Raw genomic sequence first — 21,756 nt, forward strand, 5'->3', positions numbered from 1 at the left:
TTCATGTCTGTATTAACTTATAAACAGGTTGAATCTCAAATAAAAATCATAGTGGGCCTTAGGAAGGTTTCAACGGTGCGCATTAGTGTCCCACTCTTTTCTATAGTGGGGTCCCCTTGAACTTCGGATCTGCCTTATTATTCGTCTCATGCACTAAAATAATCTCTCCGAATGGATGGATGGTGTGGATACAACACATGCGTAATAGTTGGGCCCAAATAACGTGGTGACGTAACTTCAGTAGCCAGACTCGCTACTGTCGGGTTCAGGAGCTACGTATTTTCCAGCCGAAGAAATAAAAGAAGAGAGGGCTCCCACTGCCATACTCCTTCATTTTGAGAATGCTGGTAACAAATCCACCGCACACGTGGCACACATGGATGAAAATCACACTGATCGGACTATCTCAATCGTCTGATTTTTCCTATCAATTTTGAATGTTGATAATTTTATTTTATCCATCCAATTGGTACCCAGGTATTTGATGGTTAGAGTAGTTATATCATTGCTATTTCAAGTCATTCCATACACAGTGAGGCCCATGATTTGGACGGTTTAGATGACCCCACATGCATGCTAAGCTGATCAGTCATCACCATTTTCAGGACGTGATGGACCGTTACGTAGCCAGTAGGATCCTACAAATACGCCCCATTCCAAGAACTGGCATCACATGCAAACCAACTACTTCATAGTTGCCATCGCATCATTTTTTTTAGCGAAATCCAACCGTCCAAAAGGTTTTCCCCACCATTAAGATCATCCAATGCAATAGATGGGCCAATCCTTTTCTAATTTAGGCTACAGTGTACTTTGTATTATTTTCCATATTTCGATATTCTCTAAAGAGTGATCCCTATGATGAGCGTATTTCCCTGATTTTGTACGATCATAGTCGGTCCAATATTTTGGACGGTTGGATTTTGTAGGAATTTGACACGTGGACACTTATGTGCTAGTTGGACAGTAAGTTATTGTCCAACTAGTTGCATGCGAGACCTCCCCATTTAAAAGCGCGGCCCTCATGTCTCTAGAGATCCTCTGCTTCGACGGGGGGAGTTCGTGTCGTCGGAAGTCCCCACTCCCAAACTGCCATGGCGGCCTGCTATTGTTACTCTGGCAGAGACCTCCCCATACACGGGCCTTCGCCCTTCCTCGGACACATCCCTCGCTCTCTCGTAACTACTTCCTCTATCACCCATTTTATTATCTCTACTTTTCCTATTTTCGAGAACTAATCAGCTACAGCCGGCAGTATCCTAACTTCTCATGCAGCCCCATCTTTCCCGCCAATTTGCAACTTATGTACGAAATCTGCACCATGCAAACGGTAGGCCCCAACTGAAAATCACCTGACACAAAAATCAGGCCGGTTCGCTTATCAGGTGGGCGCTGCTTTTAGAATAACGGACAACCGACAATCTGAACAAGCATTCAGTTGTGGGCCACATGATGAGTTAATCAGCCTGATGTTCAAAAAGGCTGATCTTCATGACGAAACCCACCGTTGGCATGCTATGGATGTCCTACACAAGTGGCGTGTTTGCAGGAAAGATGGGGTTGCGTGCGAGGTTATCATGCAGCCAGCTTTAGGGGATCTGTTCTCCTTTATTAATTAATTAATTAATTAATTAATTTTTTTAACATCATGGAATTCTAATTGTAGATTCTTGGTATACTGTCTTATAGAGTTTGGATTATGATGAATGAGAGTTGAGTCAATGTTTCATCTTGGTATTCCTCTAGGTTGCGTTTGGACAAGCAAGTGAATTGGATTGTGAAATTTCAGTTTAATCAAAAGGAAATGTAAAAAGCAACGATGTTTTTGAGTTTTTGTAGTGATTTGTAGCGTACAAATTGCAGTCACGTTTCTTTCGAGTCTAGCTTGAAAGTGATGTAATTGCAAACTGGTGTTTCGTACCCTTGATATGAATGCTAACGAAGGTAACTAGATTTTGGTAATTTCCATTTACGTTGGACTAACTGATGCAATTGAATTTGCTGGCACATCCAAACACGCCCTCCGGAAAACATTTTATTTTGTATTCCTTCATCTTTTCTCATTTTGGTTTATATAGGATGGGAATGGGACTCCATGTCGTCGTAATTGCACCAGCCGGTCCCCGGCGGCGGTAAATGAGGAGGGTTGATGTGAGTTACGCAGCCAGTCATCAAACTTTTGCTAAGCTACCATTTGAATGCCTGTTTTGATTGGAATAACAGGATTCATGAAGATGACCCCAATAGTTGGGACAAGGCTACGATGACAATGATGGGGATTTTGGTTTACACGGGAGACTTTTATTTGAACTTTTTGTTTTCTCTAAAATCTGGAATACAAAGCGCGCTTCAGTAGCTATATTATCTTCCATTACATTGCCTTTGTGGTTGGTACGAACAAACCAAGATTTCTGCAAACTCTCAAACTAAATTTAGAAAAATCAGGAACAGCTATCTTCACAGTACATCAGATTTATGTTTGCTCAATTGATGACATAGAGAGTGCCATCCTTGACATTTCACCGGCAATTCCCATGTAACACATCAAGTGTGATTTTAGGCCCATCCTCAATGCTTTCATCTTGGTCAATGCAGAACCCACCATGCTCAGATAAGATAGTAGAATCATGCCGTATGAGTCACGAGCATGATTGTAACTTGAGAGGCCCGGATTAATCCCATCTGAGCCAAACCATCTGAGTGACTCCCATAGCTTGATGTTGGTGAGACATTATGCAATATTTTCCTTTCTGCTTTCTTAGCTATATTTAGGTTTAGAAAACACTGATGTTTGTTGAAAGTTGAAATAATTGATTGAATGGGCATTCTCATTCCTTTGCTTCTTAGTATACTTTTTACACCGTTTTGATAGTGGATTGCTGTTCTTTCAATCTATTGACATGTTTTTATTTTTATTTTTTATTGAATGGCAGGGAAAATGCCATTCTAGACAAAGTTTCCAAAGCTCGGCTCCTTCATCTAAAATTAGTGCAATCTTTTGGGGGCCTAGGAAGACTCTCGAGCCGCATGAAATGGATGTTTCCCTTGAGCCATTTACTTTGACTGGGTCAGCCCTAGAGGTGTTTTTTTATGGTACTTTCTACAGATTTGGTTTTCCGAGGTGATTTCTTTTGCTGAAGGTGACACTAGTTGCACTTATATATATAGGAACTCTCATCCAATGAGATAAAGCATCAGAAAATATCCCTTTCAGTGGTTTCATCAATTTCCGAGATCTCGTCAAAGGACTGGGATGCATGTGTAATGGATGCAGCCGGCCTTGAAAAACTGAATCCATTTCTTACCCATGGTTTTCTTTCAAGCTTAGAGGAAACTGGATGTGCCGTGAAGGTTAGCTATTATCAACTGCATATTCTTTTTGCCAGTGTTGAAATATTGGTATCGTGTTATGTATCGCACCCTTGGGATATGGATACATATCGGTTATCGCATGGGATATATCGATTGTATCGCGTAATGTATTGTTGTTGTTGGAAACATGGGGAAACATTGGGAAATTAGTCGATTTTTTTTTTTAAATTTTATAAAATGAAACTTCAGTGATTGTTAAAAAGGACATCAATACACACTTATAAATCAAAATATTACAAAACAAGTGCACATAATAGGTTTTCTTTGTATGCGGTCCTAATCTAAGCATTGTCTAACTAAATTGATGCAAGTATATTCAAAGTCTATTCATATAATTTATAAATGTAAGAAGACGTGTGGAAACACAAGCAATACATTCAAAAGCAAAAGAAGAATAACTAGATCAGGTTACATGCATGTTTGATTTTATGTTTGGACATAGATTGCAACCAATTTGCGAGAAATTGGGAAATTTTGTTTTTTTTTTTTTTTTTTTAAATTTTACACAACTTGGTCCATCTCCTCCAAATCTCGAAATTGAAGCTCCCAATCCATGATTTTTCATGCGAAACATGAAAAATCATGGATTTGTAACAATTTGACAATGATTTATAGAAAAAAGGATAAAAAATGCTCACCAGATCGAACATGTGGGATATATCCCACTACTTGTGTGTTTCGTATCGCATAGGTGGGATACAAGATATATCGTGGGATATATCGCTTGATATCATCAATACTTAAAACACTACTTTTCACTTCATGCTCCATTTATTTCATCCATGTTCTAGATATTCTATTTGGAGCCTTAGTGCTTGCAATCGAGCTGTACCTGCTACTTCTATTTTCCTTGATGCACATCATCATCATCATCATCACACTTCCTGGATTAGTTGTATATGTTACGTCTTGAAATTCTGTGGCCCTTCTTGAAGGTTGCTTGAACTTCTGTTTGGAGAAATGACCATGAGATAGGTGTTATTTCACAAATATCTGATAATAAATTTTATTTTATGACTCGGATCATATCATATTGTCATGAGTTTTTAAGCACTTGGAGCTGTTCTTCTCTTTAGATGGTCTTCCATGAATACATGACAAATGAGCGTTCTTATGTATATCATATAGTTACCAGCATCAACCTGTACCCTCAGACCTTTTTTTTGATATCTTATCTGAAACTATTTCAGGAAACAGGATGGGTGCCTCGGCATCTTATTGCCCAGGATGAATACGAAAATATCGTAGGTGTTGTTCCACTTTATCTTAAAAGGTTTAGCATCTGCAATGCTGTCCATGTTCTGTCCTTGTTCCTTTTTCTTGTTTAAATGGTCATCTTTAACTTTTACAATCAGCTTTTAGTTGCTTCTGTTTGATAGCAGCTAAACTATTTTAGTTAATTTGAATTGCAGTCACTCGTATGGAGAATTCGTCTTTGACTATTCTTGGGCTGATGCCTACTACAGCTACGGCGCTCAATATTATCCAAAGTTGCAATGTTGTGTTCCTTTTACTCCAGTAACAGGTCACAGGATATTAGTCCGGAACACTTGGTATCGGGATCAAGTCTTTGACAAGTTAGTATCAGCAATGAAGGATCTTACTGCTGAGGTATTGCGCGGACTGAATCAAGCTTCTTTCAGATTGATTATTGTTTCTCACATATTTTTTCTGGTCCATCTTGTCTTTCTGCACATGGACTTAGGAATGGTAAAAAGCCTCTTGAAATAAATGGGTTGATATCTGAGGACTTTCATTTGTTATTTATTCATTTACTTGGACAAGATGGATATTATGAAGGCCCATTCACTTACTAGGGATAGGGTCTTAGGTATGATGGTCGAAACAGAATTCAGATAGTTGGCCCCAAATAGCTGGGACAAGGCCGTGATGGGACAGAATATTGCCATTGGTCTTCCTGTTCATCTTTTGCATGCAGAGTATCTACTGATTTTATTGTGTCTTGTTAGAGTGCTCTACTGCAGAGAATCTACAAAATAGAAGTTATAAATAATGTAAAATTGAGGATTTTGTCAAGAAAAGAGGAATCCTTTGCGAATCCGTTGTGTTGAAATCTGAATGGTCAGTAATGATTTCTTGTATACCTTACATTATTGCACTCAGATGTGGAAAGAAAACTCAGTACAGATGGCTTGAAATTTGTGCACACATCTCAAATGTTACATCAAGACCTAGGTAGCTCAAATTGTCTGGCATGCTTTACAGAATCACTATTTCGTTGATGTCCATGAGTTGTTCCATCACATCTGATCCTGGAGAACTTTGAGTTTGCCCATGAATCTCCAGTTTTCGTTGATCTCATCTTTTTATCAAAACTTCCCTTTTGTTCCTACTTTTACAGTTTATGGCTAATCTAACGTCTCCATTGCAGTCTAGAAGAACCATTGTTGTATTGTTTATGGCCATTTGTAGATTGTAGTTTGATTATAAAGAACTTTAGAACCAGTGTGAAGTTTCTACAAAATTTTTTATTATATAATTTTTACTTTAGCTAGTTGAAAAATGACAAAGCTTCTATTTATATTATGAATATTCATGATATCACCGGTGAATTCTTTCGTTCTCTACTGCTAGGGAACAGTTGATTTACACTATGTTCAATGAGAAATAACCTCTAAATGTACATCATGCCTTTTAGTCTTGCTCATAATATTGTACGTGTTATTGGGTTCAACACTGTAGCTTAATGGTAGACAGGGCATGTTTCAAGATTAAGTTCTCAGGTTTGCGCCCAGTGGACCTATAGAAAAATGTACATTCAATGGCATAAAATTTGGTCAAACCTGCCATGAGGAATGATCACCTATAACTGGTTGTAAGTTAGCTTAACATACAGCCATTGTATGTGCCACCTTGGGTTAGCATAAGGTGGTCCCCCTCATGAAGGTCACTTGGTTCAGAAGTTGGGCCAGTCCACTCATCAGATGGCCCACACGTTATCAAACCATTAAGGTAAACCGACGTTTTAAATATTGTTATCGCATAATGTATCATACCCTTGGGATATGGATAAATATCGGTTATTGCATGGGATATATCGGTTGTATCGCGTAATGTATCGTTGTTGTTGGGAAACATGGGAATGTTGAAAAATTGGTTGAATGTTTCAATGAAACTTCATGGATTGTTGTAAAAGACATCAATACACACTTAGAAATAAAAACATTACAAAAATAGTGCACATAATAGGGGTTTTATTTGTATGGGGTCCTAATATATGTGCTTTTCAACTGAACTGACGCAAGTATATTCATATAATTTATAAACATAAGAAGACATGTATGGAAACACAATCAGTACATTCAAAAGCAAAAGAACAATCACTAGATCATGTTACATACATGTTTAATTTTGTGTTTGGATACAAAGATTACAACTGCTTTGTGAGAAATTGAGAATTTTTTTTATTTTTTTTCTCAAATTTTCACAACTTGACCCATCTCCGCCAAATCTCGAAATTGAAGTTCCAATCCATATTTTTTCATGGAAAACATGAAGAATCATAGATTTGCATCCATTTGACACTGGTTTAATGTGATTTACAACAAAAACATGGATCAAAAATTGAAAATGCTCACTGGATTGAATAGGTGGGATATATTGGCACTGCCTGTGCGTTTCGTATCACACAAGTGGGATACAAGATATATCGTGGGATATATCGGCTGGTATCATCGATATTTAAAACACTGATTTAAACTGCATTTTTATGTCAGGGACCCTTCCTGACGAGTGGACTGGTTTGATTTTGTGCTAGCCTGCTAGGGGATATTCACTGTGGGATCCTCCTTATGCATATCTGTGATCTTGTCCACACACTGGAATGTCTGACTTGCCTATAACAGGTTGTAGTTGCTCATTCCTCCCCATACATTCTTTGATATCAATGATCTTCATAGCAATTAATTACTCTAATCAGAGAATCTGTTCTGAATAACAAAAGTAGCCTGGATGGAGCTTGCCGAGCAGTCTTCCTTCTCAAGCTGAGAAAGAACCAGTGTGATGTGGTTATCCAGTTTCTACCAGATTGGGGGTCATCCTTCCACAAACGATTATCCATGCTTTTCAACTACTCTAAAATTCATGCATGGAAATATATTAGAAAATCAACAGGCTGTCCCCCAAACTGGAAAGCGAGGCTGTGCATTGTTGCCACATGTTCTTTCTCAACAAGAACTGCATGAGCAGGGGCGCATCCAGATTACTATGACTCCTATGCAGTCTCTTGTGACACTTATTGTGCAGACTTCCATTTTGCAGTGGGTTTTCTCTTTTAGTGATGTATTTCATGATGTATCATACCTTTCCAAAACACACACACACACATCATGCATCATACGGTTGGAAGTACCCATACAACTAAATGGATTTTACTTTATGTTCCTATGTATGTATGTACGTCTGGGTTTGTGAGTGCATGTGCATAATATGATTTTATTTACCATTTTCCTTTGAAGCATGTATTATGCTCAGTGGAGTTTTTTTTTTTTTCTTTTTCCCCTTAACATTCCTTTATTAGAACTGTTAAAATTTCCATAGTTTCTTTTTCCTATAGAAATGCTACCATTTTTCTGGTTTTGTCTACATGCTTAAATGGGAGTTCTCTATTGTCACTATCCTTTATTTTGCCCAGATCCCACATAGACTTGAATGCTTTAATTGGCACTGTTTTGTAAATGTTTACCATGGTTGTTGTATCTTGTGATAGTTCCAGGTCTCATCATTGCATGTGACCTTTCCATCTGAAAATGAGTGGCACAAAATGAAGGAAAATGGATTTCTGCAGAGAATAGGCATGCAATACCATTGGAAAAATCGTAATTATAAGAAGTGAGTGATAACAAACTCATTCTCTTGGTCATTTTTATAGGTATGGTTTGGTTGTCATGACATGGCATGTATGTTTAATTTATTGTTCAATTCATTCAATTTTAGGTTTTCGAGTGCACTTTGAATCTGTTGGGCATGCAACATATAGCTGGTCAGATATTTTGTGATTACTATTTTTATATAGGTGGTCACTGGTCAGTAGCTGTTTCGTGCATTTTTCTTTATGCTCCATCCACTTGGTATATTATGGAGCCACCATTTGCGCCTATCCCTGCTACTTTTGGTTATGCAATAGTACAAACTTCTCACTACTGTATAACCAAAAGTGGAAAGATGGGTATATTTAGGAGTCAGAGAGGATGCCAATGGCACTCTCCTATTTAAAAATCATAACATAAATGATACTATGTGGATGCTTATTTGGGACTTCCGGAAACATTTGCTGTTTCTGAATGAAATCTCTATACGGGCATATTTTCTTCTACTGTTTCTTTTCTTTTCTTTTTTGTGATATATATTTCAGATAACCTGGGTGTTCACAGAAAATATAAGGGCCTGTTTGGATGTACCCATGTATAGTGGATGGTTTGACTATTTTAAAGGATAAATCTGCGTGGTCTTTGAGGACAAAAAAATCTGCCTGGCCTTTGAGATGGTGTAGAAAATGGAAACTGAATTAATAAGGATTCTGTTTTTCCATTTCCCTTTTTCTGACCCATATCAAAATGGCTTTCCTGTCACACAACTGATATTACTCAGTCGTTGCTTCACATTAGCTACCTTTGTGTCTCTCTCTCACATGTGCATGCACACAAGCCCACTGGTAATCACGTCATGGTATCTAGAACTTTGTTTCTCCTCATAATTCTTGTGGTAAACATAAATTTTCTAATTATTCTCTTGTTTATAAAATATGGCTTACATCTGGCTTTTATCGTCTTAGATTAAATTTTGTTAAAAATAAACTGGCAGTGCTAATGACTCTCCTCGGGTTTGCACTCTATCACCAACATAGACATGGCATGTGTCGGTCTAGTGTAGTAGGGATGGTTTTCTTACGCTTTTACTAGTTGCTTTAGGCCTAGAGTTTCATGTTGGTAACTAGATTGTCTCCTAAAGAAGACTGCTTTGCATAAATATTTTAAGTATATATTTTAATGTAATCTAGGGTCTATAATTTATATTGAGTTTACAAACTATTCATTTTATGCCACAGTTTTGATGAATTCTTGATGGATATGAGGCAAAGCAAACGGAAAAATGTTCGTCAAGAGCGGAAAAAGGTTAGTCCAGTCTAAGTACTTCTTGAAATGGTTTGACTTTCAAGATTAATCATCAGACCAAGCTGGCATTATTGGTCATGCATTATAATCATTTCCTAACACTTCACTGAAGTTCACATGCTTGTATCATGATCTAGTGACCGTTTGCCGTAAGATTTCAATAGTTGACTGCATTATATGTCACGTTCTACTCATACTGTTAATCCTCTTGAAGTCTTTTGTAGATCTTTTTTATTTTTTAATAAAGTTTTTTATTATTGAATGATGGAAATTCTGATGAAGTTCATTGAATTTCTACTTAAATGAATATTTAATGCAATAACAAAATAGATGACTTGTCTCCATTAACACACGTTTATACAGCAAAAATGATCTGTGGGCATCCAGAGTGTCTGAAGAAGAACCTTTTTTTTTTTTTTTTCTCCATTTTCAAACAATTGGGGTTCTTCTTAACATTTATAGAATGACAATGCATCGTTTATTCCCATATCTTGCTTTTAGTATTGTATTTGTATAATTTTGGCAGTGTAGATCCACTCAAATTATGATTCAAGAGATTGTGAGCAGTAGATCGTTTCCAATATGCATTCAAGAGGGATTTTTATTGTTCGAATGGGCATCAATAATGGACCGGGGATCAGTTTTATGCGGTATATAAAAATTCTTAATTGTTGGGTTTCTTTCTGTGGCCCTTCTTTTTTAAAATATTTGTAGCCATTTGGAAAAAAAATAAAAATTCTTAATTGTTGTCAGAAAATTTTAACAATTGACAATTTAAGGAAAAGAGGATTACTTCTCCCAAATGTGTCTTCTCTACCTAAAGGCAGAGGAAACAGTGGATCATCTGTTCATCCATTGCTCTTTCTCCTTGGAATTATGGTAGAGAGTGCTTCATTTAGCTGGAGTGTCATGGGTTGTGCCCAAATCAGTGGACCATCTCATTTGTACTTGGCATGCGGATTTGGGAGGAGCTTTTGGAAAAAAAGGAAGTGGCATGTCATCCTCTTGGCTATTTTTTGGGCTGTGTGGTACGAAAGGAATAATCGCTGTCTCTGGAACTAGAGCTCCACCTTGGCGGGTGTGTTTTCGAGGGTCTTAGTTTTGTTCAGGGATTGGGCTCCTTGATTTGTTTTTGTTTGGGGGGGTTACTAGTTGTGGGGCTGGCTGTTTGTATTTGTCCTTTTTCTTTTCTGTTTTCCTTTCTGTTTGTCTTCTTCTTTGTTTTTGCTTTCCCTTTGATTAATAAAATTCTTGTCTTAAAAAAAATTGAAATCACTTCTCTCCTCCTGTGTTCCTTTTAATCTCGTTCTGTTGCTATAAAAGCAATGATGGAATCATTCATCAAACAAAAGCACACCTTCACGTAATTGTAAGTACAAAAGGTTGGGCCTGCAGGCTAAAACATGTAAATTAGCATGGTGGCTTTGGGACAAAATAGAAATGCCTGATATTCATTACTTAAATTGAGGTTAGCCCATTGAGGGAAGTGAGTGAGTGCACAAGTTTCCGCATTTATAGAATTCTAGATAGAAATATTCATTCCACTTTATTATTTCTTCTAGTGTTATCCTTAATTGTGAACCTTGATTGACTTCATTATTTTGAATTCTGAAGTTCTTATGAAATGAGGGATTTTTTTAGAGGTAAGAAAATTTATTAAAAGAGCCAAAACGACAAGGCTACAGGGACAAAAACAAAAAAGCAACAAGAAAGTACCAGGTTAAGCCCAAAAAGAAGAAAAAAAGGAAAGAAAAAGAAAAGAGAACCCAAGAAAGCAACATAACAAATCCACCCCAGCCTCATGGGGCCTAATCCCTAAACAACAGTAGAACCCTAGAGAACACGACAACCGCCAAAGAGAAGAGATTCCTGAAACAAAGGTTATTATGTTCGGCCCACACTGCCTAGAGAACGACAAAGAAGACAGCCTGCCACCTCCCGACTCCCCATGCCAGCAGCAGAATAAATCGTCAATAAAGGAGGGCATGGACCAAGAAACACCCGCTAAACGCAGCACACTCCACCACAGGTCAACAAAAAACTTGCAGTGCATGAGAAGGTCCACCAATTCTTCCTGTTGGAGGCAAAGGAGAAACATTTGGCATCACAAAGCCTCTCTTTTTCAGATTGTCCACCATGAGAATGCGGTTCCTAGCAGCGAGCCATCCAAAGGCTGCCACCTTTGGGGGAAGACCATAGGACCACTGGGCACTTGTGTGGCAGCAGGAAGAAGGATTCACCTAGGTTTGAAGATGACTGTACAAAGATCTTGTCAGATTTGCTCAATGACCCTCAATCGAGTGGTCCTTTTCTTATATAGAAATCATTTTTCCTACTTACAATATATCCCTTAATTACAGCATAACAGCAACCTCTATATCCCCTAATTATAGCCCTTAATTACAGCATAACAGCAGCATCTATATCCCCTAATTACAGCCCTTAATTACAGCATAACAGCAACATCTATATCCCCTAATTACAACCCTTAATTACAACATAACAGTAGCATCTATATCCCCTAATTACAACCCTTAATTACAGCATAACAGCAGCATTTATATCCCCTAATTACAGCATCTATATCCCCTAATTACAGCCTTTAATTACAGCATAACAGCAGCATCTATATCCCCTAATTACAGCCCTTAATTACAGCAATATATGGTACAACAATATATGGTATGTTTGTTGTCTATCCTACTAACATCCCCTCTCAAATTGATGCTGGTCGATCAAGAAGCATTAATTTGCTAACAAGAAATTGATGACGTAGTCGTGTCATAGCTTTGGTGAAGACGTCTGCTATTTGAAGATCGCTTGAGACATGTGGAAGAGAGATAACCCAAGTATCAACAGCTTCCCGAATAGAATGGCAGTCCACCTCAATATGTTTGGTACGCTCGTGATAGACGGGATTGGTAGCGATCTAAATAGCACTCGTATTATCAGCATGAAGAGGAGTGGGAGAAGACTGAGGAAAACCTATTTCAGCAAGTAAGCCACGGAGCCACATAATCTCTGAGCAGGCTGCCGACATGGCACCGTACTCGAACTCGGTCGAAGATTTGGAAACACGATCCTGTTTCTTACTCTTCCAAGAGATAAGTGAATCACCAAGAAACATAAACCACCCGGTGACAGACCGGCGAGTATTAGGACATCCTGCCCAATCAGCATCACTAAAAGCCACAAGGCGAAGAGGAGTACCAATAGAGAAGAACAAGCCACGGTGAGAGGAACCCCGGAGATATCGAATAATTCGGCGGACTGCGGCAAGATGAAGGTGGCGAGGAGATTGCAAAAATTGACTGACTTGCTGGACAGTAAAGGACATGTCAGGCCGTGTAATAGTGAGATAATTAAGACTACCAACTAACTGTCGAAACACCATGGGATCAGGAAGGTGATCCCCCTCCTCACGTCGATACTTGACATTCACTTCCAAAGGGGTATCCACTGAAGAGGAGTCTTGCTAACTAGACAAGGAAATCAAGTCCTCCGTGTATTTATGTTGATGCAGGAAAACCCCAGAGGAATCGGACTGAACCTCCAAACCGAGGAAATACCGGAGAGGACCAAGATCCTTCATATGGAATGAATCATGAAGATTTTGCTTGAGTTGATCAATGAGGGCAGAATTAGTCCCAGTGATGACAATGTCGTCGACATAAACTAGAAGAAGAACGATACCAACAGAAGTTGTTCGAAGAAACAACGAAGAATCATACTGGCTTTGGATGAAAGAAAATCGAAGTAAGGTAGCCCGGAACTTATCAAACCAAGCTCGGGGAGCCTGTTTCAAACCATATAGAGAGTGCTTCAGCTTACACACATTTGACGTTGATGACGAGCAGAGGCCAGGAGGAGTTGTCATGTAAACATCTTCCTGTAAATCACCGTGAAGAAATGCGTTCTTCACATCTATCTGGCAAAGGGACAATCCCTGAGAGGCTGCGATGGCAATAATAGTACGCACAGTTGTCATTTTAGCGACAAGAGCAAAGGTCTCCTCATAGTCAACCCCATACTCCTGGTGGTTACCAAGGGCAACCAAACGAGCCTTATAACGGTCCACAGACCCATCAGGCCGAAGTTTCACAGAAAAAACCCACTTACACCCAATTAGCTTGACATGAGAAGGACAAGGGACCATGTCCCAAGTCTGATTTTCTTGAAGAGCTTGAAGTTCTTCCTGCATAGCCTTTCTCCAACACTCATGTTTATCAGCTTGTGAGTAAGAATTAGGAATCGACACAGTTGATAAGGTAGCCGTGAAGGAGGTATGAGGGAAACCATACCTATCCGGTTGATGAGAAGTACGGCCAGATCGTCGAGGAGGGTGCAAAACGGGATCAGGTGGTAGATCAGACTCAGGAAGGGGTAGAGTTGGTCGACGGCGTTCATACACAAAACCAGGCTTGAAGCGTTTAGGAGGGCACATCAAATCATCAAAGTGAGGAAGAACAGTAACTGTAGGAGATGATGTAATAGAACTAGGAAAGAAATATTGATGCTCAAAGAAAACAACATCACGAGATGTATGAAATTTATTGGAGAAGCATCATAGCACACAAATCCTTTTTGAGATAAGTTATATCTCATAAAGACACATTTCACAGATTGCGCAGAGAGGCGGAGGTAGATGCACAAAACAGACACAACCAAAAGTGTGTAAGTCAAGAAAGCTAGTCAAGAAAGCTAGGGTGTTGTTTATGCAGACGATAGAATGGAGAGTCGAAATTTAGCACTTTAGAAGGCAACCTATTAATCAAGTATACCGCTGTAGCTAAAGCTTCAACTCAAAATTTAGGAGGAACAGAAGATGCAAGTAACAAGGTCCTAGCAACATCTAACAAATGTCGATTTTTGCGCTCAGCCACGCCATTCTGTTGAGGCGTATAAGGACACGAGCGGTGAGAAATAATTCCTTTGTGACGAAGAAACTTAAGAAATTCATGAGACATTCTCCACCAGAATCAGATCGTAAAGTCTTAATTCTAGTGGTAAATTGATTCTCAACATATGCTAGAAACGATTTGAAAACAGCAAAGACTTCAGACTTATAGTGCAGAAAATATACACAAGTATGCCGACTATGGTCATCTATGAATGTCACAAAATATTTATAATGAGCATGAGAAATGACAGAAGTAATGCCCCATACATTACTATGAACAAGGTCACATCAATTCTTTGCCCTACTCCCGGAAGAAGGGAAGGAAAGAATCTTACTTTTTCCGATTTTACACGTAGAACAATCAAAAGACAAAGCATGAGGCAAAGAAGAATCTTTTTTTCCCAACGAACCAGAATTCAGCAAATGAGATAAAACAACATTGTTTAGATGGCCTAAACGTTTGTGCCATACTTCACAATTATTGGAGACAGTAGTACAAGCCAAAGAAATGATACTAGGAATGGAAAAGTATAATGGAAACAGTCTCCCAACTTTAGGCCCCTTCGCTATTGTCCTTCCCGACACCGGATCCTTCGCATGACAACTATCACGAGAAAATTGAACATTGTAATTATCATCCACTAATTATCCAATCGAGATAAGACTCGTAGAAAGCCCAGGTGATACAAAAATATTAGTAAGTGATGGTGCGATATCACCAACCCCAGTAATCGGTAAACGATGGCCATTAGCAACTTGAATATCAGAAGAACCAGTGTACTTACGAACATTGCTAAGCATATCAGGAGAACTGGTCATGTGATTGGATGCAGCGGAGTCAACAAGCCAAGATTGAGAGGGTATAGTACGTATAGTACCCTTACCTTGCAGCCCTAAAGTGAAAATGCCGATACAATCATTTGCTGCACCATTTCTGGTGTAAGGGTAGGTGTAGCAGCAGTGGAAGATGACACTGGAGTGAGATTTTGAGTGCTGGTTACCCCATCTGAAGTGTGGCCAGTAGCAGTAGCATGATAAGCATTCATGGGTCGGTTTTGAGGACGTGTTGGGCATTCTTTGATGATGTGCCCCTTCTGTTTACAGTAGTTATAGAACTTTTTAGCACAATGGGTAACAATATGCCCATAATCTTTGCAACTGTAGCACTGAACTGTATGCATGTTTCGAATCCTCCCTTTACCTTGAGCAGCGTATGCGACAACATTCTCTTGTGGAAGCAAAGACTGAGTAAGAAGACGTTGTTCCTCTCGAATAAGTGCTCCAAAACACACGTCAAGAGATGGTGAAGGATCCCTGTGCATCAGGTTGGAGCGAATAGACTTGAATTCTGGCCTTAGTTTTATTAAAAACTGGTCTCTTTTGCTAACTTCATGAACTGCTTGAACAACAGAGAGGGACTTGGTCGACACGTCGGCATACACAATGTCGGAAAACTCAGCCCAAAGATTCTGAAAACCACAAAAATATTCCTGAACAGAGTGTACCTTGGGAATAGGAAGCAAGATCAGTTTCCAACTGAAATCGCCGGGCGGAATGATTGTGATGATAGACCTTTTTCAAGTATTCCCACATCGATTTAGCCGTCTTGTGCGGCCTTAAATTGAGTATAAGCAGTGGATCAATAGATCCAAGAATCCAAGTCATCACGCGAGCATCTTTCACCTTCCATTGAACCAACATCGTAGGATCGGTAGGCACTGGATCACTCCCATCAACATGACCCCACAAATCCTTTCCTATGACAAAAAGTTGAAACTGAAACTCCCAGGTAGCATAATTCTTCCCTGTAAACCGAGTTTGAAAGACTTCTGAGTTGGAGTTGTTAGCCATAACTAGAATCTCTCGAAATGCACCAAAAAATTGCAAACCAAAACCCGCACCCAAGAAACCAGAAAACCAGAGCCTAGAACCACGAAGATTGGACCAAAGACAAGGTTGCAGAGAGTGGCACTGATACCATGTCAGATTTGCTCAATGACCCTCAATTGAGTGGTCCTTTTCTTATATAGAAATCATTTTTCCTACTTACAATATATCCCTTAATTACAGCATAACAGCAACCTCTATATCCCCTAATTACAGCCCTTAATTACAGTATAACAGCAGCATCTATCATTTTTCCTACTTACAATATATCCCTTAATTACAGCATAACAGCAACCTCTATATCCCCTAATTACAGCCCTTAATTACAGTATAACAACAACATCTATATCCCCTAATTACAGCATAACAACAACATCTATATCCCCTAATTACAGCCCTTAATTACAGCATAACAGTAGCATCTATATGCCCTAATTACAACCTTTAATTACAGCATAACAACAGCATCTATATCCCCTAATTACGGCATCTATATCCCCTAATTACAGCCCTTAATTACAGCAATATATGGTACAACAATATATGGTATGTTTGTTGTCTATCCTACTAACAGATCTAACTGTGAATGCTCCTGAATTGGATGGCCTCCAACGTAACAAGTCTTCCTTTGCAGGATACAAAGCAAGAGCCTGCAAGCGCACCGGCAAAGTAAGAACTCCTGGAACTCATCGTCATAAAGATGTCTTCTAAGAGGTGGGATCCAAGATCCTCTAGAGTCATTAGCGACAAAGCGATCAGAGACAATGGTGTTGCAATCTGGGGGTAAAGCAAATAAAAGAGGAAAGTCTTCAGCTAAGGTGGAATTCCCAGACCAAACATCCAACCAGAATCTGATCCTTCAACCATTGCCCAGGGAAAAAGATATTCTATCACGAACAATGGGGGAAATTTAGCAATCCCTTTGCACATAAAGGAGGATCGGTACACAGACGAATCCTTAATCCACCAATCAAAAGGAGAAGAGCCATATTTAGCCACTATAATTCTTCTCCATAAGCTGTCAGGCTCAACACTGAAATGCCAAATCCATTTACCAAGGAGGGCTTATTCATAATGTGAAGATCTTTGATATTAGCACCTCCTTCGTTATAAGGGGAGCATACCTCCTTCCATTGGAGAAAAGGGAACTTAAAAGACTCAAAGTTCCCCTGCCACTGGAGGTGTACACGAGTCGATCCAAGTCGAGCTTGGCACAGCTCGACTCGGCTCGGCCACTTGCCAACCCCAGCTCGAACTCGGCTCGGCTCGGTTTGGTCAGTAGCTCAGGCCAGTTTGAGCTGAGTTCAAGCCAAGATCGAGCCGAGTACGCCTCTGCGGCATTTTCACAGACACATGGATTGCATCTCAAATTCTCATTGTTTGTAAAATAGCGGCAGCGATTTTTACAGGTATTTCATCAAACATGTCATAGGCAACATGAAAATCAAGAAAAAGGGGTATTTGTTTCACTTACATACCTTCCTTGCCATCAGCCGACACTTGGTTGGGTCATTTCATCAAATAGTTGGTTTCGATTTGGGCGAACGGACGACCGAGAGGATTTGGGCGAACGGACGACTGAGAGGATTTGGGCGAACGACCGAGAGGATTTGGGCGAACGGGTTAGGGTTGGGCGAACGGGTTAGGATTTGGGCGCTGGCCGCTGGGGTTAGGTTTGGCGGAACGGGTAAGGGTTATATATATATATATATAGAAACCTATATATATATATATATATATATATATATATATATATATATATATATATATATATATATATATAGAAACCTATATACACTCGACTCAAAACTCAATCCGAGCCTAACCGATTCGAGTCGAGTGAAATATCGAATCGAGTCGAGCTCAACACCGAGTCGAGTTGAGTCGAGCTAGGTCCAACTCGGACTCGACTCGAAGTGTTTCGAGCTCATTAAAATTGGCTTGACTTGGTTCGTACACAGTTTTGATCTGAGTCGAGTCAAGCTTTTCCGAGTCGATCCGAGTGAGCTAACTCGACTCGTGTACACCTCTACCTGCCACAGAAATTTCCACCGCAACTTATCTATCTTAGAAATCATAGACTTGGGGCAAATGAACAAAGATAAGAAGTAAATAGGCATGCTGGATAAGAAAGCCTTGATCAAATTAATGCTCCCTCCTAGAGAGAGTGTTCAACATCCAAGAAGATAGTTATTTTTATTTTTAAATTAAATTAAATTTTTTCCATTTTTTTTCCAAAATCTTATCCGACGGAAAGAGCGGAGGCTTACCAACAAAAAGAGGTAGACTAAGGTACAGAGTAGGGAGGGTACCAACCTTACAGCCTAGGATACCAGTGATAGAGTTACAAACTTCGATGGGGGTATTAATCCCATACACCTCTGATTTAGACATATTAACCTTGAATCCCGAAACCACTTGGAACCAACAAAGGGTCATACTAAGAAAGGTGATCATCAAATCATCTGCATCATAGAGGAGGAGCGTATCATTAGCAAACTGCAAATGATTAATATAAGTTGGAAAATTAGGAATAGAAAAGCCTCTGAATAAGCCCAAATCCTGCCCTCGAGATATCGTACTGCTCAAGGCTTCAGAGGCTAGGAAAAATTGGATGAGGGACAAGGGTTCTCCTTGACGAAGGCCTTTAGACACAAAAGTAACCAAATGGAGAGCCATTAATTAAAACCGAATATTTGGGGGAGGATATGCATATGTGAATCCAGGATCGCCATTTGAAACCCAAACCCATTCTTTCCAAAATATAATCCAGGAATGACCGATCCACGTGGTCATAAGCTTTTTGAATGTCAAGTTTGTAAATAATTCATTTTCTTTTCTCCTTGACACAAGTCGAGGCATTCATTAGCTATGAGGGCACAATCTAGGATTTGCTAACCCTCCATAAATGCAAACTGGAAGGGAGACACAATCCTGGATATGGCTAGTTTAAGTCTCTGGGCTAGCACTTTTGACAGGATTTTATAAGGGCTACCAAGTAAGCTAATCAGATGAAAGTCAATCAATTCCTGGGCTCCTTCCAACTTAAGGATCAAAGCTATGAACGTACTACTTAGCTTAGTTGAAAGCCTATAGTGAGCAAAGAATTCCTGGACAAAAGCAAAAAGGTCATGTTTAATGATATCCGAAAAAGATTGAAAGAAAGCCAGAGGAAATCCATTAGGTCCCGGGGCTTTGACTCTTCCTAGATCCCAAACAACCAACTTAATCCCTTCCAAATCTACATCCCTCTCAAGATGATTTGCTTCCTCCTCAGATAAGGATTGGAAAGGCAGACCATCCAACTTGGGATGCTCAATAGAATCAGCAGTTAGCAAGTCAGAATTTTTTTAAACTATAGAGTCACAAACAGTGGCCTTATCAGTACTCACCCTATTATCAATAGATAGAGAGGCAATAGCATTAACCTGCGCCTAAGCATTAGCAAATTTGTGAACGAATTTGGTATTTCGGTCACCCTCCTTAAGCTAAAGGGCCCTAGAGCGTTGCCTCCAGTTGATCTCCTCCTCCTACAGCCTACTACTGTAATCATGGGATAACTGGAGTCTAAGAGAAATCTCTTCCTCAAAGAGAAGTTGGGCCTCTTCCTTAATGTCCAGAGCTTGGATTTCAGCCAGTAAGGCAGTAATCTCAATTTCTCTCTTACCGAAGATCGCTTTATGCCAAGACTTGAGGTTCACCTCCAGAAATTGCAGTTTTTAAAACTGAATGAAACTGGGTTTTCCCTTGCAATCACAAGAATTCCAATAGAACGAAACCGAGTTTTCCCTCGCAATCACAAGAATTCCACCGACCAAATATCATTTCTTGAAAACTCTCCATTTCCATCCAAGCTAATTCAAATCGAAAAGGTATGGGGCCCCAATTCAATTCTTTGGTTTCTAAAAGAATGGGGCAATGATCAGAAACAGGTTTTGGCAAGCCTGTTTGTCTCGCAAATGAGAAACGAGTGACCCAATCATGGGATAATAGGAATCTATCAAGAAGAGACATGGGAGGGAGATTTCTTCTATTAGACCAAGAAAACTTAACTCCTCCCAGGGGAATGTCCATCTCCCATGTCTGGCCACCCAGTCCAAAAATTGTCTCATGGAAGAAGTGATCGACGACCCCTTGGATCCCTCAAAGGAGAAACGAATAACATTAAAAACTCCTCCCACCACCTATGGGACTTTAATTATGTTGGAAATAGGAAAGCTCAAGCCAGAAAGAAGGGTGGGACGAAGGATTGGTAGGGCCATAAATCCCCAAAAACTTCCAATGGAAGCCCGACCCAAATTCCTTAAACACAACGTTGACAGAAAAAAGACCAATCTAGCAGTCCTCAACTGATCTGCCAGAGGTATCCCACGTAAACAAGATACCTCCCGCAGAGCAGATTGCATTAAGGACCAGCCAGTCCTTACCTCTACGGCACCAGAGAGAATTAACTAGACCTCCATCCATACCTTGGAGCTTTGTTTCCTGCAAGACGATAACTTTGGCTTTAGATCTATTGCACATATCCTTAACCTGGGATCGTTTATGGGGGCATCCCAGCCCTCTAACATTCCAGGAAAGAATTTTCATTGCAAAACTTTTGCCGTTCCCCTCCCTTTTCTATTTTCTCTTGGAATGGTTTCCAAAAGACCTGTAGGCATTGCCCCCAAGTTTAGGAGTTCCCTATTCGGTTGGGCTAGACGCGAAGGATAAACCACAGGAATGCCATCTACTATAATGATGAGACCTCTTTCTGCTATTAATATGAAGAGTGCAATGTAATCCTCATCATAATTCCTAAACATCACTCCCATGAGCCTGTCCACATGACCCACTGCTTCTCAAACCCACCTTTGTTTCTATTGCTTGTAACTTGGATGCCTACTTTTCCTTTGCAGTTTACATCTAAATATATCCACTATCTATTGCATGTTACTATTTCAATTCTTAATAAGATTGAAGTAAAAATTCTTTTGCTAGTGGACAAATTTGAAGCAGATTGCATCTACTTTCTAATCCTAATAATACACTGTTCACTACATGGAAGGGAAATAACAACTTTTGAGAGCAAGCAGGACCTAGTTCAGGGTCAACAACAAAGTAGAATGCAACTAGGGGAAAATATCCTTAACTATGCTATTTCATAGAATTTCCTTATTTCATCATATTTCCAATAAGTTTACTCACACTTGGGAAGTTGGATGATCTTGTATAATCCACTAGAGAGATTACTATGTTGATTTTTATTCATAACCTTATGCTCACTATTTCCTTCTTTTTCCATCTCTGAGAAGATTTTTTATTTAATTTTTCTTATTCTTTGAATGCCCACTATACTTGAGACATCTTTGTTGTTGTTGTTATTATTATTATTTTTTTCATGTTTAGTTAATGTTTCCATGTCTGAGAAGAGATATTTCTCACCTGTTGTGCCAGTGGAATTGATTGAGGTTTTCTGGAATC

At 39.4% G+C, this 21,756-nt stretch overlaps 1 protein-coding gene across 8 annotated transcripts in view; it reads left to right on the top strand.

Annotated features, from left to right (window-relative positions):
- The first annotated feature begins 1,020 nt into the window (after window positions 1–1,020).
- LOC131236697 (uncharacterized) overlaps window positions 1,021–21,756 on the top strand; it is a 34,809-nt gene continuing 14,073 nt past the window's right edge. For 7 of the 8 annotated variants that reach the window (XR_009166836.1, XR_009166838.1, XR_009166837.1 and 4 more), the window contains exons 1-7: window positions 1,021–1,178; window positions 2,934–3,080; window positions 3,169–3,351; window positions 4,563–4,645; window positions 4,785–4,983; window positions 8,102–8,223; window positions 9,440–9,506. Coding sequence is in view for 3 of the 8 variants with exons in the window: in XM_058234055.1 (XP_058090038.1) it covers window positions 1,095–1,178; window positions 2,934–3,080; window positions 3,169–3,351; window positions 4,563–4,645; window positions 4,785–4,983; window positions 8,102–8,223; window positions 9,440–9,506 (885 nt within the window). In the remaining 5 variants the exon portion in view is untranslated. The remainder of the gene's footprint in view (window positions 1,179–2,933; window positions 3,081–3,168; window positions 3,352–4,562; window positions 4,646–4,784; window positions 4,984–8,101; window positions 8,224–9,439; window positions 9,507–21,756) is intronic. The other variant, XR_009166840.1, reaches the window with a different exon arrangement.

Source organism: Magnolia sinica, chromosome 2 (assembly GCF_029962835.1).
Source record: "Magnolia sinica isolate HGM2019 chromosome 2, MsV1, whole genome shotgun sequence".
NCBI lineage: Eukaryota > Viridiplantae > Streptophyta > Magnoliopsida > Magnoliales > Magnoliaceae > Magnolia > Magnolia sinica.